We start from the raw sequence: 16,814 nt of genomic DNA on the forward strand, positions 1-16,814 counted from the left end.
ATGAGATAATAAGAATTTTAGGCAGGATGGATGAAAACGTTGAGATTTACTGAATTGACAAATGTCAAAGAAGTGGGGAAAGTAACTGAGTGGTTTACGCGTTGATCTGTCATCAATGGAGCTGTAGATCATATGGCAACGTGGTCATTTTTAGCGCAGCCCTTGTCGTCCTCTGCTCAGACGCACCAAATGAAGCGCCCATTTGCTGACTAGAAATTCACAGTTGAGGTCGACCGATGATGCAGTGCAAAGAAGCCTGTTCTGTTCTCTGCTCATGAATAAGCCATGCCAACCTTCACCTTTAAATAGCTCTGATTCTGCGATATTTAGAAATAAAGTTCCGTTGCAGTTCACTAATAACTCGTTCCCACCTAAGAGACAGGAAAAGAAAGATTTAGCAATCAGTAACTCTCAAAAAAAAACCAAACAAACAAAGGGAAAACTCACTACCTGGTTGCAATGTAAAAGACAGCCTTTATTTAAGGGAAAATCATAATAAACTCATTATAACAAAAATACACTAAAGATTTTTAAAGGGTGATACTAGTTTTCTATTTTACCATAAAATCTTAGGAAGTAATGGATTAACTTAAGCAAACAGAAAAAAAAAAAAAAAAAAGCTGAACCCAAAGAAGGTACAGTAGCTACTTTCTTGAAAACAAAACAATCTTTTCGTTCCTGCCATTTGTCTGAATTCTTCCTCTGGGCAAGCTGGACAGCTGCACTAGTGGTTTTTTAGTCATGGGCTGTAAGCCCCACCTGGCTAGATTTGTTTAGCAGACAGCTGGCAGAATTAAATAAAAAGAATGGGACACAAAATGCTTCCCCCAAAAAAGCTGAGAGAATACTTTTTGGATGTTTTAGCCTTTTGGAGGTTTATGGTTTTCTATTTTTTTTTTTCTTGCTATATTCACATACTACTTACTATATGTGAATATATCTTACAGATATTTTCTCTCAATTATAAGACCAAGGCTGAGGTAAAAATGCAGCATAAATGTAAACATCAAGTAAGCATATCTTGAACGACTTTTTTTTAATTAGAAATACTGATTTGCAGTTTATAGGCCCCCAAGAATGACATCAGTTTTAAATTAGCATTTTTTTATTTCTACATTTTCTTTGTTATTTTTTAAAGCCAATAAAATAGATTTTCTTCATCTGGAATGTTCTTTCTAGCTTAAAGATAAGGAGTTTAAATTGTGGGAATGGCATCCTTCTGCATCTGTTTCTCTCACAAACCTATCAAATATCTAATTTTTGGCATGACCACTGGCTCCGACAGGGGGATGACATAAACCAGCTTTGTGGTTACATGTTTCACTTTTAATCTCATGGAAATAAAAATCAGCACTGAAATGTCCCTTTTACATGTGACAATTTGGGACTCTTTTCCAAAAGCCCAGGCAGAGGGGCGTGAACCTGGTTTGGCTTAGCGCGCAGCATATGCAGAAGTATCGGCATTTTTATGCTAAAAGGCATGAGGCAGACCTGCTTCCAGTCGAGCTTTGTTCCCATCCGAAGCATGAACTACCAACAGTGGGAACCGTAAGCCTCAGTGGCAGCAAGTGACCAAAGAACGACCGAAAACGCATCCCAGAATGAGGAAATGAAGTAGCTCACCTAATAACCTCACATCTTTCTGTGTGTTTTGTCTCTTCCCTTAAATGCAGCAGGACTGGTGGAATATAAGTGGCAACCATCATGGGTTTGCTACTTAGCACGGGGAGAATCCAGCTTTTCACTAAACACAGTAAATATAGTATGGATGGCTCAAAAAACCCAAAATGGCTTGGACATGATCCTGGTTGGAGAAACTCCATGAAAATAGATTCCAACTGCTTATAAATGAGCAAGGGGGAGGGGGTGTATGCTGGTTTTAAAGACAGCATCACAGAGAAGCATTAATGCTGATAGCTGAGCTTGCACCTACGAGATGGCAATGATCTGCTGATACACCAAATGTAAAACCACTCCGAAGTTTTCAAATCTATTTATCTATCCCATGAAAATGTCCTGAATATTAAGGACCAGGCCAGGAAACAAACTCTTTAATTCATTACCTAACACTTGCTTTCCAGAGCAAAAGCCTGACTTGGCCTCTGTCCACCCAGCCTATACATCTCTCCACGCAATGTAGACTTCATGGAGCCAGGCGTGATCTGTTCATTGCAGAGGTCTGATTCTCCCTAAGCACTGATATCAATATCATACATTTCAAATACAAGGGAAGCCTGGGCAGGCTTAATCCCCCGGGCACAAGGAAACTGAGCGTGCTCTCTAGGGAGGCTGTTGGCATAGAGCAAAAGACAGTGTTACTGTATATGCTTTTGGATGGTTAGCAAAATGGGTCCCCATCAAAGACTAAGAAAGCAGGCCTGGTGAGAAGGGAGGAGTGAGGTCACTCTAGGCTCCTGCCTGACCCTTAAAGACAATCCAATCTTGGCTGTCATCTGACAGTGTTCTATTTAGTCTGATAGATACAATTACATCTATCTAGCCAGATAATTACAGTACTAGGCATCTTCCATGTATCAGTGGCTTAGCAAAATTAAAAGCTATAAAATCCTTTTGAGTGTGCTAGGGGGCTTTCCTTCTCTTCCCTAACACAGAGTTCCTCTCACAGTCTCCCCCTGCTCAAGAAAAAGAAAAGGGTAAGAATTCCCGGTAAATTGTAGATTCTGATTCTGAATTATTTTGTAAACGTTTCGTATGAATCTATCAAGTCTGACCCGGATCAACTTGCATCTCAGCCAACTTCTTTACTAAAGAAAATTGATTCTGTTTACTTCTTTCAGTAAAGAGAATCATGATGAATTTTAATAGGATAACCCCCTACTGTTAGAAAATCTCCCTCCTTTGGCTATGGGAGCTTTGAAATTCATAAATCAGAAATAAGCCTGTATTTTTTAAAAAATATTGTTTTAGACAAAAATAAAAGATCTCTACAAGTTTCAAGCTCAACCTTAATAACTTCTCAACAGCCATATTTTTTCCTGTTTTCATCACCCCAATGAGCATTACATTATTCTGATACTTTGTTAAAAGACCATTTAATTGTAAATTGACCTTCAGTTTTTAACAGAATCGCCCACCACCAAGCAATACTTCATATCTGGATGAAAATTAATACTGTTCCTTACACTTTTAGCACACATAAACATTTAATTGGGGTTAAGGTAGACTGCTTAGTAAAATGAATATTCCTGAGAGGAAAAAAAAAGAGTAGTTCTCTAAATGTTGATCCTATCCATTGAAGTCCATGAGAGAAAGAGTTTATAATTTTGGATAGAGGCAAACATACTGCTATGGGAATACCATAGTTTAGATCCCATAGATATTATTCAAGATATCATACTATCTCATATTTAGCAACAGAAAATGTACAGTGTTATTTCCTGGATCAAAATATACTACTTGGGGCTTCCCTGGTGGCGCAGTGGTTGAGAGTCCGCCTGCCGATGCAGGGGACACGGGTTCGTGCCCCTGTACGGGAAGATCCCACATGCCGCGGAGCGGCTGGGCCCGTGAGCCATGGCTGCTGGGCCTGCGCGTCCGGAGCCTGTGCTTCACAACGGGAGAGACCACAACAGTGAGAGGCCCATATACCGCAAAAAAAAAAAAATATATATATATATATTTTTTTTTTGCAAAGATAATTTCTTTTTTTAATTTCTAGAGTTAAATTCATAACACAATAGAAGATAACTAATTTCTTCCAACACCTAGAATTTTAAGTCACTATTTTTACTAATCCATTAAATGTATGTTTTCTATGCTTAAGGAACCAAGGAAACCTGCAGATTCTGTATATTTACCCAGGGGTCACTTTCCTGGTGGTGAAATGTAACCAGCTTCTTTGTGGAAGAGAGTGATCACTGATCACTGGGTGCCAGTAACACTATGCTACAATGTGTAGAGGGGGAAATGAAGGCTAGCTCATCCAAAGGAAACTACAGGGGAATTTTAGATCAACAGAATACAATTATGCAAGTTGGAATCATTCCGGGACATCAAAAGCGAAATCTAAAGGTGGGTAAACGGAGAAGCATTCCTCCTCAATTGCAGGACAAGCAACCACATTCTTGACAAGACTGGTGCTTGTTCTATTTGTTTGTCTTTATTTTGCGAATACTGCTGGGCCAAGGCTGGCCAATGGCATAGGAAATGGAGTGTGTAGACCATTTGATCAGAATTGGGGGCATCAGATCTACTAACTGGCACCCTACGCTCTCCAGCAATCTAACAATTGAAAGAAGATATTTTTAGAATGTTTCAAGATATGGTGCATTTGTTGACCAGATATTCAGGAAGACTCTGTTTCCCAACTGCTTTTGCATCTGAGTAGGACCACATGACTGGGTCTGGCCAATGGGATGTGGGCAGAATTATATATTCCACTTCTAGCCAGGTCATAAAACACCCCACTTGGTCTCTCTCTCACTATTTCTCTCTCTCTCTCTCTCTCTCTCTCTCTCTCTCTCTCTCTCTCACACACACACACACACACACACACACACGCCCCTTCATCTTGAAGTGAAATACTCAGTGGTGGTAGATTAAAGGAGTTCAAATCCCCAAGTCCTCAGGTCCCGGCTTGGAGAATAGTTGCCCAGAAGAGTCACTTGAGCTATGTCAGACTATGCCATGAACTGGAGAAAAACTTTTACTGCTTTGAGATTTGGGAGTTTTTGTTACGGCAACTAGAGATATCTTGACTAATCTAATGTCCATGATACAAATGGAATTCCTTTGAATTCCATAATTGAGAAAGTTGAAAAATCACTCCATAAAGCAAGGATGTGATAAGATGTACATTTTTCATTCATTGCTTGTGAGAATAAAATTTATACTAGTGTTCTGAGGGGGAAAATCGGCAAAATATATTAAGCTGTAAGAACGTCACATAATTCTTATGATTTGACCTAGTAATTCCACTGCTAGAATCTATTCTTGAAGAAAAATCAAAACTAGTGGCCAAGATATTTGTTCCTCAGAACACTGGTTGTGATAATAAAAATACTATATAGTATTAATGTCAACAACAAAAGGATATTTAATAAGCTTTGGCTACACATTTATTAGGAAACATTAAGCAGTCAATAATTGTACATCCAGTGAATATTTTAGTCAGCGATTTATTCAATAAACTAATGTTTATTGAGCACCTATTATGTGCTAGGAGTTATTCTAGATGCTGGGGATATAACAATGAACAGCACACAAAAAGTTTCCTGTTCTTATGATGTGTCTATTTTTGGTGCGTGAGACAAACAACATATAATCAATAAATCAATCAAAAATAAAATAATTGATATTAGTAACAAACTGGAAAAAATCTTCCACTGAGAGTTTTTAAGTAAAAGAAAATCTAACATGCAGCAACTATACCTACACTGCACACACAGGCACACCAACACACACACACAGAAAGTCGAGGGAGAAAAATAGTAAAATTCTAACATATGCATATGCAATTTTTCTAATCGTGAGCAACTCAAAGTCCATGAAACATATAAATTAGTTATATTGCCAATGTATGAATTTGAAATACTAAGTGTACTGCACCAGTGTGGAGGTATCAATTTACATAGAGTACAAATGTAATTGGGCAGCCAACCAGCAGCCACTTCTCAAAATGATGTTATTGTTACAAATCAAGTAACACTCTACAAAGTGATTTAAATTATTTAAAGGAAAACACTATTTCTTTTTCAAAAATTCTCGAAAAGAAAGGGTGATGGGTTTGGATAGAAATCAGCCGTTAGTGCTGATAATGGAAATGGAAAGGGTGTAGCATGTCTAGAACAGTAATGGAGTGATGGTGCTGGTGGAAGTCGGGCACCTGATAAGTGGGTTCATAGTTTCCCTACCCAGGAAGTAACACAAAGTAGCTCATGAAGCTTTTTTAGCTTGGATGCCAGAGAATGCAAAAACTACTCATGAAGTGAAAAATTAAAGAAAAATTAAAGTGCTCTGAAATAGACTCTTACATTTTCCATTGTAATTTACCCTATTTTTCAGGGGCAACTTATATGCTATGGTGGGAGGGGTTCATACATCAATTTTTCAAGTGCTCAGTATGTCCACTCACAAGTGTTGCGTGTCGACCGTATGCTGTACTGTCAACAGTGATTATTTCTGGGTTGGGGAATTTAGGGTTATTTTTGTTTTAGTCTTCATACATTTCTGCTTGCTTAAAAATGTTTTAAGGAGAGTATGGCTTGCTTTGAAAATTAAATAAAAACAAAAATAAACATGCACGTACATGTATAAATCAACACAAAAGCATACTGCTGTCTCTTTGCTCATTAGGATTGTAAATGAGAATATTTTAGCCAGGACTGAGACTCCCAACTTCCATTGTAACACCACACTGCACCTGCACAGGGAGGAGTACCATCAACAGTTAGCTATAACGACCAATATGCCATCACCTGGTAGGTGAGCTTAGGTAAAATCTTTAGGCTCCACGCCACGCCCCTTAAATGCACATAAATCACAAAGATGCCTGGACCCCTGCAAGGGTGACTCCCCACCTCCAACAAAATCTAGTCACAGTCATTCGTTCATCATTTACTAGAGCCCCACACCTTCAAGTGAAGTCCATAGAGCAGAGAGCATTTCAGAAGCAGCATATTTCTGAGGAGATCAAAAGGAGAGCTTGTTCTTAGCTACTCTCAGTGAAAAATCTTCAGGCTCTGGCCTTATGCACACAGGCAGAAGGGTCTGCAGTCCTGGATGTATCCCACCAGAACTAGCTCTGCTGGCAACAGTGAAGAGCTCTGAATCAGAGGGTTGGAAGGAATCTAAGTAAGACATCTAGTCCATCATCCTGCCTCCAGGCAATTTTCCAGGCAGATGGGTATTTATCCTGTTCTTAAAGCTCTCCACTGATCTGAGGAAAAAAGACAAGGGTATTTATATCCATGATGTTTTCTTACCAAATGTGTAACGTTTGCCACCTACACCATCTGCAGCAGTCCAGAATGTAGTAAGATTGAAAGTGAAACTCATTGATCTCGGGAAAGATAATGAAATAAAAATATTTTGCGTTATGTAATGTAATTTCCCTCAAAGCTTTTGATGAAGAATTTATAAAATGGCATCAGTAGTTTAGGGCACAGAATGAAGCCTTTGCTTGACAGTGGACAATCACTGAAATTTTCAGAATGCAGATAGGAAAAGCTCAATTGTTGTTCTTAGTGTGATTCTGTGCAAGTTAAGACCAAGGTTATAGGCTTACTCTCTGAGGAGGTCATTTAGCTGTGTTTTGTTCCATGGCTTTTAACCACGTCCTTTGTCACAAATACTTTAAGGGAATATGAATAAATTATCAAAATTTATGTTGTATTCAGATGAGGAGGGGATCCTTTCTCTGTCCCTCCAGTTACGAGCACCATCATTCCTCTACCTGAAATAAACCTAATTGTTTGTATAGCGTTTGGATACAGAAATGAAATTGGGAGATCTCCTGGCCAGAGTATATAAAGAACTGCCCAAATCTCAATGCATTAATCCTCTTATCCTCATATCCCATTTCTTCAGATTTTGGAACTTGAGTTGTTTGAAATTCAGAGGGTCACTTTCTCTGATGCTCCGTGTATTAACCATGCTAAGCAACCTCTAGTGATTTTGTTGCCACCCCCCAGGTTTGTTCCCCTGGTATCCTGTTCCTCGAACTGGCCTCAGCATAGCAATCCAAATATTCATGTATTTATCCTTGACATCTGCTGTTGGGGAGTGATGCCAACTCCATCCAGATGGGGTTCAGAGCTCCCAGAAACCATGGTAACCCTCAGTGGGCAGGATCATGGTCAGGCCAGCGAATGTGAGATTGATCTGTAAGAAACCTCACCCTAGGGAGAAGCCTACAGGTCAACCATAGATAACACCCCTCCAGCATCCAGCCCTTAGTTCCAGGTGTCATATAAATGGCTCCATCCTGAAATTTTCCCTGGGATCATTGCTAGAAGCATTGGAGGCAGGGAAGTAAGTTTTTTCAGGAAGACTCTTGGTCAAAAGCTATTTTCTCCTGGGAGTAAGTCTGGTATTCAGAGCTTACCTGCAAATGACTTTAGCCCAAGTCTTATTGAAGCAACCATGATTTTAGACATGAGTCACTCAAAAGAGTGAGATTTATAGGATTTATTCTCCCTAATACAGAAACTTGGTGAAAATGACACTTAACTATCTTAGTATACATAAAATGATCAAAGTTACAGCAAAACTTTTCTGCACGAGTCATCTTTTGTTTCTAGGAAGCAAACAGGGAATTAAGTAGAAGAGAATCAACTGCATTAGCAGAGCAGAAAGAGAATCATCCAGTAGCTCTAGAGAGCAGAGTTCTAGCTGTGTCCTGCCACCTCCCACTGCGTTACAGCAGGCACAAAGTTACTTTTGTAAATAAGGTATAGTTCTAGAACATTTCTAAGATAATCCAAGTCCACAAAGACCTGGCCATGTAGCAAACTGGGAGCTCTCAATGGGGAGGATGGAGTGAACCAAGAGTGGAGAGGTAGCAGCTGGGCATTCTGTACAGCCCACGGAGAGAGAGTAAACGCAAGACCAGTCTAAGCCTGCATGAACATCTGAAATTTCTGATCAAAATGTGAGACAGGGCAGCACATTTTCTGGGGGAAAGTCCTTCTCAGCATCTAGCAGTGCCTGAGCTGTTATTCAAAGAGGTCAATGGACAAAATACTAGATATAGTCCAGCTCCAGTCCTCCGGCAGTATCTGGGGAAAGGAGAAGTACTGGGTGGGAGATAAGCTGGCCTCTATTCCCAGAGGCGAACAACAAAGGGAACCAGGATCGAGGAACCAGCCCAGGTCACAGTTAGATTAGAAAACAAAGCACACTTAAAGGTAGGTAAAGAGACTAAGACCTGCCTGAATCCTATAGCTGTCAGAGAACATCATCTACTGAATCTCTACCACGTGTGTACTGTGCTAGCCAATATTATCAACATATCTCATTTGTTTCTTACAAGAACTCTCAGAGGTTGCATTGCTACCAAGACTTGCTCCACGGACAAAGAATTCTCTGGCTAACTATATAGCTTGGAAGATGTTACAGGCTATCACCACTCACCTAGCCTCATCACACTCTTAGAGAATCACCATGCATATTCAAAGCACTGAGATGTCCTGTACTAAAAAAAAACAACATTTCATTTGCTTATTAACCCAGAATTCCCAGTGAAATCCCTTCCCCAGCAAATATGCCTATGTACTGGATCTTTCAGGAACATTTACAATCTTCTTTCTGACCTAGCGTTCTGAGGAATGGACTCCGAAAAAGATGGTGGTGTTAAAAGCCATTAGTGAAATAGCGGTGCTTAAGTTTGGATTAGTAGGGAGTCTTGTGTAGCTGAATGTCTAAATTTCTGGCATAATATAGATCATAGATGGGGGATATATTGGGCTTCATAAAAAATTACAAAGTGAATAAATGAATGGGAGAAAGTAGAAACAGTGTCCTGTAGTCCATCCTTTTAGAACAAATTTTCCTTTGGGTGGAGGGGACAATAAATTCCTCCCTCACTATGCCCAAATAGTGGCCTAGTTCTGCCAGGATGAGCTTCCCATCATGATTATGAACTCACAGAGTATTTGCTCTTGAAAGTGTCTTTTTCTGCCAGCTTCTTCCAAGCAGAGGGTATTCTTCTAACAGAGACCCGTGGATTTTCTACTACCTCTTCATTCTTAAGTCAGTAATGAGCCCTGGTGTCACTGCCTCTATGGAAGACTTAAGTCCTGGGCAGTTGGGTTGACACATTTGCTAGGGTGGGAGAGGAGGGAAGGTGGTCTCGTCAGAAATTCTGCACTAGAAAACAAATCAAACAAGCAAAAAACATTTTCATAAGAAGCTTCTCAGGGTCTTTAGGTGTGCTAACATGCACTGCAGGTTGCTACCAACATGTCAAGGAGGAGCGGACATACTCTGTAGCATTTTCCAAGCTGTAAACTTTCTCACAAAACTCCACGCCCACAGAGCATTTGGGGGGAGAGGCTGCACTGGCTTATTTAACTTTCCTTAAAGTGCTTAGCCAGAGCCGGCTCTGAGGGGTACTATAAAGAATGAGTGAGACAATGGGGGTGATATTCCCTAGCAGAGTCCTATGTAGCAGAGCTTCAGAAAAATGATGCCCTTTAGTAACCTGCAGGTATTGCAGGGACTTTATGATCCCCATTTTGTGAACAGGGAAACTGAGGTTCAGAGGAGTTGAGTGACTTGTCTTCAGTCAAGCAGCCAAGGACTTCCCTTGTGGCTCAGTGGTTAAGAATCCACCTGCCAGTGCAGGGGACACAGGTTCCATCCCTGGTCTGGGAAGATCCCACATGCCGCAGAGCAACTAAGCCCGTGAGCCACAACTACTGAGCCTGCGCTCTAGAGCCCATGAGCCACAACTACTGAAGCCCGCGTGCCACAACTACAGAAGCCTGCAAGGCACGACTACTGACACCCACACACCTAGAGCCCGTGCTCAGCAACAAGAGAAGCCACCGCAATGAGAAGCTGGCACACCGCAAGGAAGAGTAGCCCCCGCTCGCTGCAACTAGAGAAAGCCCGCGCGCAGCAATGAAAACCCAACGCAGCCGAAAATTAATTAATTTTTTAAAAAACAGCCAAGGCGGGCTTCCCTGGTGGCGCAGTGGTTGAGAGTCCACCTGCCGATGCAGGGGACACAGGTTCGTGCCCCGGTCCGGGAAGATCCCACGTGCCGCGGAGCGGCTGGGCCCGTGAGCCATGGCCGCTGAGCCTGCGCGTCTGGAGCCTGTGCTCCGCAACCGCAACCAGAGAGGCCACAGCGGTGAGAGGACGGCATACCAAAAAAATAAACAAACAAAAAAAACAGCCAAGGCTGTGCCTTCCACCTCCAAATCCCAAAAGCTTTCCCCTGGGCCCCTGTTTCTGGCCCCAGGCAGCTCTCATCCCATAACGACCTCATTCCCTACCATGATGTCACCTCCACCCAGAAGTCAACTTTGCTTGAAGTAAACCCAGTGGAGCCTCACGCTTGTGAATTCAATTCTCTTGAGGGCTGGTGGTCAGAAAACATGTGCTATCCAATTTTTCCCACACATGCCATTTCTTAGCTGGCCTATCACTGGGGGCCCGGTGCAGTGTGGTCTGTTTGAGGCCAATAATCATATCACCATTGTAATGAGTGGCAAATCCTATGTAATTTACACATTAAAAGGAGGCTGAGATGCATGGAAAAACCCAGCCCCCATTTGTCTAATGAAATTAAAGCTCTTAGCCAAATAGTGGTGCTGAAAAGAGATGTTTGGGAAGGGCTCTCCCGGGCTCTCTCTCGCCCTGCCTCTGAAGGAGAGGGTGAGTGTTCTTTATTCATGATCCCGCCTCTACCTAAATCACTCCCACAATGGGACCTCTAAAGCAAGGGGCCCTGTTTGGGAGCACGATTTACGCAGAGCTGAGGCCAGGCGGGGCTTACAAAGGCATTATGACTAGTTATTTTCAATGACAATTGAAGGGAAAAAGAAAGCAGCAAAGATGTTTTGTGACTTGGCAGGCAAAGCACTAAATCGCCCCAGCCTCCTCCCCCAAATGGCATAAAAGAAAGCTTGGAGCCATACCTGATAAAGCAATTATTTTAAGATATTTTTCATATTCAGTGGTAACTGGACATTATCATAAAATAAGTGTGAATGACACAGCACTTGGAGCAAACGCACTGAGCTTACGCTCTGGAGTGAAAGATTGGTCCCACGACAAGGCAAGAAGAGGTGGCTGGCTCCTCCGTTCGATGGCTGTCCAAATTCCCTATGGGCACCCCATGACTTCGAAACCCTCCCTGAAGTCTGGGAACCAGCCATGTTGACGTGAGATAAAACAAAACAAGACAAATATAATTGGGGCTCAGTCCGAAAGTCAAGAATCTACCACCGTAAAGTCAGTTAGTCTATGGGATGGTCTTGTTTGGCCTATGAATGGTAAATACATGGAAATACAGTAGAATATTTGGGTCTAAGAATATGAGTGAAGGCATCAAGGCAATAATCTATGTAGAGGAACAGCCAGAGCACATAAGAAAACAACTAATATCCTTCATCCCTTGCTTAACAACTTCTCAAACACAAATACGTGTGAAAAAAGAAAGAAGCGCTCACACACACATGTTCACACCCACAACACTGAACCAGAAAAAAAAAAAAAAAAAAGAGTGTGCTGAGAAGCGGCATTCTCCATTTCCTTTACCCTGCATAAAACTTTCACAATCTGGAAACTATCTGTTTCCAATCTCATCTCATATACTACTCTCCCTCACTCACTGTTTTCTAGCCAAATCTTCCTTTCTCTTCCTCAATCACATCAAATACACTTCTGTTTCAAGACATTCTCTGCCTGTGATATTCCTCCCCAAGATCCTCGTACAGCTAGCTCTTTCTCAGCCAAGGAGATTTTTGTGGGTTCTAAGCATATCAGATCAAATATATTAAAATATACTCACATTAAATGGAATTTATAGAAAATGAGAACAGTTGAGTTATAGTTGATTAGTTACAATAGACATTTTGTATGCATTTAAATAAGTAATGTTGATTTCAGTTTTGCAGTACTCTTTTCCTAAATTAACGCCAATAACATTCTTCAGGTCTAAAATACTTTCATGAGCCCTTGAAAAACTCCTAACCATAGGCATGATGCCTACCGTAACTAATAAGAAGAAATAGTTCTGCTCTCACCTTTCAGGTTAAAGCCAAATATCATCACGTACTCAGTGATGATACTTGTTTTCTAACTACCCTTTCTAAAATAGCCACCCACTCCATGTTCAGTGTCTCTCTACCATGCACTGTACTTTTTATCATCTGAAGCTATCCTGTGTTTAGTGTTTACCATCTGCTCCCTACTCCTTGAATATAAACTTAATGACATCAGAGATACAAATGACTGTTCACCATTGCATTGCTCAGTGCCTAGAAGAGTGCCTGGCACACAGTAGGTATTCAAGAAACGTCTATTGAATGAATGAATGACTATATGACTGAATGAATTCACATATCCTCAGTTAATTCTATAATAATACTGATTTAATATGATAATTCTGATTTAAATTTGCATTTGTATAGGGCTTCTAACTAAACTGTGGAGATTTTAACAGTACAATTCAAGATGCCACTTTCAAAAGTATCTGGTCTTATAGGGCGGGAGGTGGGGCAGTGGCTCAGTTTTGAGTTTTGAATACAAACAAAAGCAATTCTTCCATCAAGAGAGCTTTAAAATCCCATTTTGTACCTGGATGGAATTTTAGTTTTCATGGAGAGGAGAAAGCCAGCAAAGAGAACACGACCCAGCTCTCAGGGTAGGTAGGCAGAAAACACAGACAGAACTTAGATATGCAGAGACTATTAGAAGGAAGCAAAACTTCCCATTAAAATAGATGTTTAAAATCTTGGCAAATAAAGTCTGTAGTTTCAGTAAGTGCACGAACAAAATCTAAGCTTAGCAACAAAAGCTTTTAAGTAAATATTGGACATCTTGGTGCAGACTATGAGGTAGAGAATATGGAACTCACTCATGAGCTCCAGATCAGGACAGCGTATAACAGTCTCATCAGGCCCTGAGGAAGAAAAATGGAAGACAGATATCATTGCCCACAGTGGCGGTAATTTACATATAACTCCCATTACAGAGAGTGAGTTTTCATCATCTTCAACAAACCACTTTGTTTTTATAAAATCTTTAGTTAAACATTTCCTGGTGCTGTGAGAGTCTTATACCAGGGCCAAATGGATCTTATGAAATTATTTGATTTATAATTTTGGAATCTAAGAGTAGACAAGGCCAACCGGTGCATAATTCTTACTGAAATAGTTTGTGGGTTGTGTGTTAACTATCTTATTTGATTTTCTCAGTAACTTCATTATGCAGGTAAGAAATATATTGTCCCTGTGTTGTGGTGAAGAAACAGATGCTCAGAGAGGTTAAATGCCTGTGTTGGTTAGGATAGTTTAGGTTATGCTACAGTAGCAAACAATTACAAAAGAAGCAAACACAATTTGTGTGTCCATCACACAAAGTCACCCACAAGTTGGGTACCTCTCCATAGCAGCTTTTCTCTTTACAAAGGCTCTAGTTACCTTCCAGGTAGCTTCCATTTTGTGGTTGTACCACCTCAACATGAGGTTGTCTTATAGGTTGGGAAGGAGAGAACTGGAGAATTACACAGGAGTGTTTCATTGACTTCACCCAGAAGTAACACACACAATTTCTACCTATAATTAATTGACCTGAACTACTCATACAATCCTATTTAAATGCACAGTTGCTGGGACGTATAGCTTTTCATGGTCCCAAGTAAGAGGAATTTGAAATGGAATTAGTCTCTGTCATGATGCCTAAGATCAAACAGTGAAGAAAGTGAAAGCGCTAAGATTTGGCCCAGATCTGATACCAAGCCCAGTACCTGTTCCATGACTCTACCTAAACTAGAAGGTAAGGACTATGTTTTTTTCTGTTTGTATTTCCAAGACCCTTGTATTATTTCTGCTTGTATTTCCAAGCATATATCTGACATATGGAGATGCTCAAAATAGTTCTTATAATAGAAGGAAGGAAGAAAGAAAGAAAGAAAGAAAGGGAAGGAAGGAAGGAAGAAGGGGAGGAGGGAGGAAGTACAGAAGATCTTTATTGCTTCTTAACTTCATAATTGATTGATTCTTTGTTGAATAGTAAAGGTCAGATGTGATCTAGCCATTAATTCCTACCCTTACAATGTCTTTTGGCAGCATTAAAATGAAAAAGTCAAAGTGTAGCAACCAGTAAAGCCATTTTCAAGATCTTTGCCCCATGCACCTTGCAAATATCCTCATCTATGAAAGAAAGCGTGGAGAGGGGGACATTAAAAAAGAAAGAAAAGAAAAAAAAATTACATGACTCATGAGGAGGACATAGAGGCAAAAAAGGAATCTATTTGAAATGTAAATTGGTGTGTATAATATGCCTTGAGTTCTTTGGCAGAGGGGTGACATGTAAAGTAAATGCTCCAGCAAAATTATTTAATAATAAGAGTACTGTAGTTCCTCCTCGCTGTATAATTTACAGTACAATCAAAAGACTGTGCTTTTACACAGCCCTTACAGGAAAAGCAAGACATGGGCAAGCAGAAAGAAATTAAGTATCTGCCATTGATTGTCATGGATAGCACCAGCTTACTGAGCTAATACTTTATTAGTGTGCTATAGCTTGGATAATGATGGTCTTTTTTATTGTTTTTGTGGTAACACTTTATTTTAAGTATCTTATCATTACGAATTCATTTAGTATTGATTGCAATAGCACTGATCATAAAGAATTAATTTAACATTACCATGAATGTCATATGCACTTATTTAAGAGTGCGGCTGTAATTCAAAGTTAATTAATATGGAAAAGTACTATTGCTTTTGCAATTTTGCAGTCTTCTTTGAATGTGTATAAAGTGTTTTTTTTTTTCATCAGGTAGAACCTAGCAGAAAATCTACCTTAGGTATTCTTCTTCAGAGGGCAATTTTATTTAGTGATAAATGGGAAATCTGCCTTAAAAAAAAATTCTGTGTGTCTTAAAGCATTTGAGATTCCAGCCCCAGAATCCAGGGTTATCGAAGGACTGAAGCCGTTGAGTCCCAGAAAAATAATCACGTCAGCTTGGTGTTCCTACTTGCTTGGCAAGGCTGGGGTGGGCAGAGTAATTGAGAGTTTACCTCTCCTAAGTTTCTTCTGTCTCTCACCGAGGATGATTTGTCCCTGTCAGAGTGAAGGGCCCCCAGCAAAGGAAATCCATTTACTTATAATGATACTGAATTACCAGAAGGTACAATTCACGACACACCTCCAGCAAGTAGAAATTGTTGAACGTAGGTATTAGTGGGAATCCAGGGAGGTTCAGGGTCTAAATTAAATGTCACGTGTGTGGAATGCCCGTCTGTGACCTTCAGTTAAAATCCACTCCACTGTCTTCTGCTGCTGCTGTTCTTAACACAGGTTATGGTGGCATGTGTAGACCTATTGGGGTATCATGTGCCGGTGACTGACCTTACACATATCTGGACTAGAGTGGCATTTGAGGACTGCTACTAAAAGATGCAAAAGTCTTAAAATAATCTCCTTTCTCCACCCCCTCAATGTCGAGTAAATCTTTGAGGTTTCTCAGCATTCCTATTAAAATGTAAATATCATTTAGATCCAATAGAATAATCCATTTGTCCATCGGGGATTCCTCATTAGGCAATCCAACATATAGAATCACTCCAACTAAATGAAATATTGGAGTTTTAATGGAGACGTGGGCTCCAAGGAACAATCTGGAGCAAGGATGCTTCCCAGCAAGGCACACCCACGTGGAATGACCCACTACGATAGGCCCTAGCACCCCAAGGACCACAGAAGTTACTGAGAAGAGGCAGAGGGACGCATATAACTGAAATGGAATCTTGAAGATAAATTTTAGCTAAGGATGGTACACGATCGATCAAAGAAGCAGGCCAGAGGCCAGCTTGGGTGGCTTAGCCCAGGTAGAGTCAGCAGAGAGCAGCTGGGTGCCAGGAAACTCACAGAGCCCTGGCCACAGCTGAATGCTCCCTGCTCTCAGTGGAGATACCAACCAAAAGTGAAATTAAAGTAGAAGGTTGGCAGCAAAAATTGATCTGGAGCAGGGTATAGGCCTATGTCCCTAATGAGTTAGTTAGCATCTAGGCAGGCAGGAAGGGTCCTGGTCAGAGCCCAGAGGCAAGGCAGCAAATACGGGCAAAGCAGGACCATCTGAAACTCTCAGTAGAGTTGCTTGTGGTATCCCTCAAACA

General features: G+C 40.7%; 1 protein-coding gene across 1 annotated transcript in view; it reads right to left on the bottom strand.

The window, feature by feature from the left end:
- Positions 1 to 226: 226 nt before the first annotated feature.
- Positions 227 to 16,814, bottom strand: part of GTDC1 (glycosyltransferase like domain containing 1) — a 494,021-nt gene continuing 477,433 nt past the window's right edge. Inside the window, exon 13 of the mRNA XM_079923629.1 lies at positions 227 to 371. Coding sequence (XP_079779755.1) covers positions 302 to 371 — 70 coding nt within the window. The 3' untranslated portion in view covers positions 227 to 301. The remainder of the gene's footprint in view (positions 372 to 16,814) is intronic.

This window comes from Stenella coeruleoalba (genome assembly GCF_951394435.1).
Source record: "Stenella coeruleoalba genome assembly, chromosome: 6".
Classification (NCBI taxonomy): domain Eukaryota; kingdom Metazoa; phylum Chordata; class Mammalia; order Artiodactyla; family Delphinidae; genus Stenella; species Stenella coeruleoalba.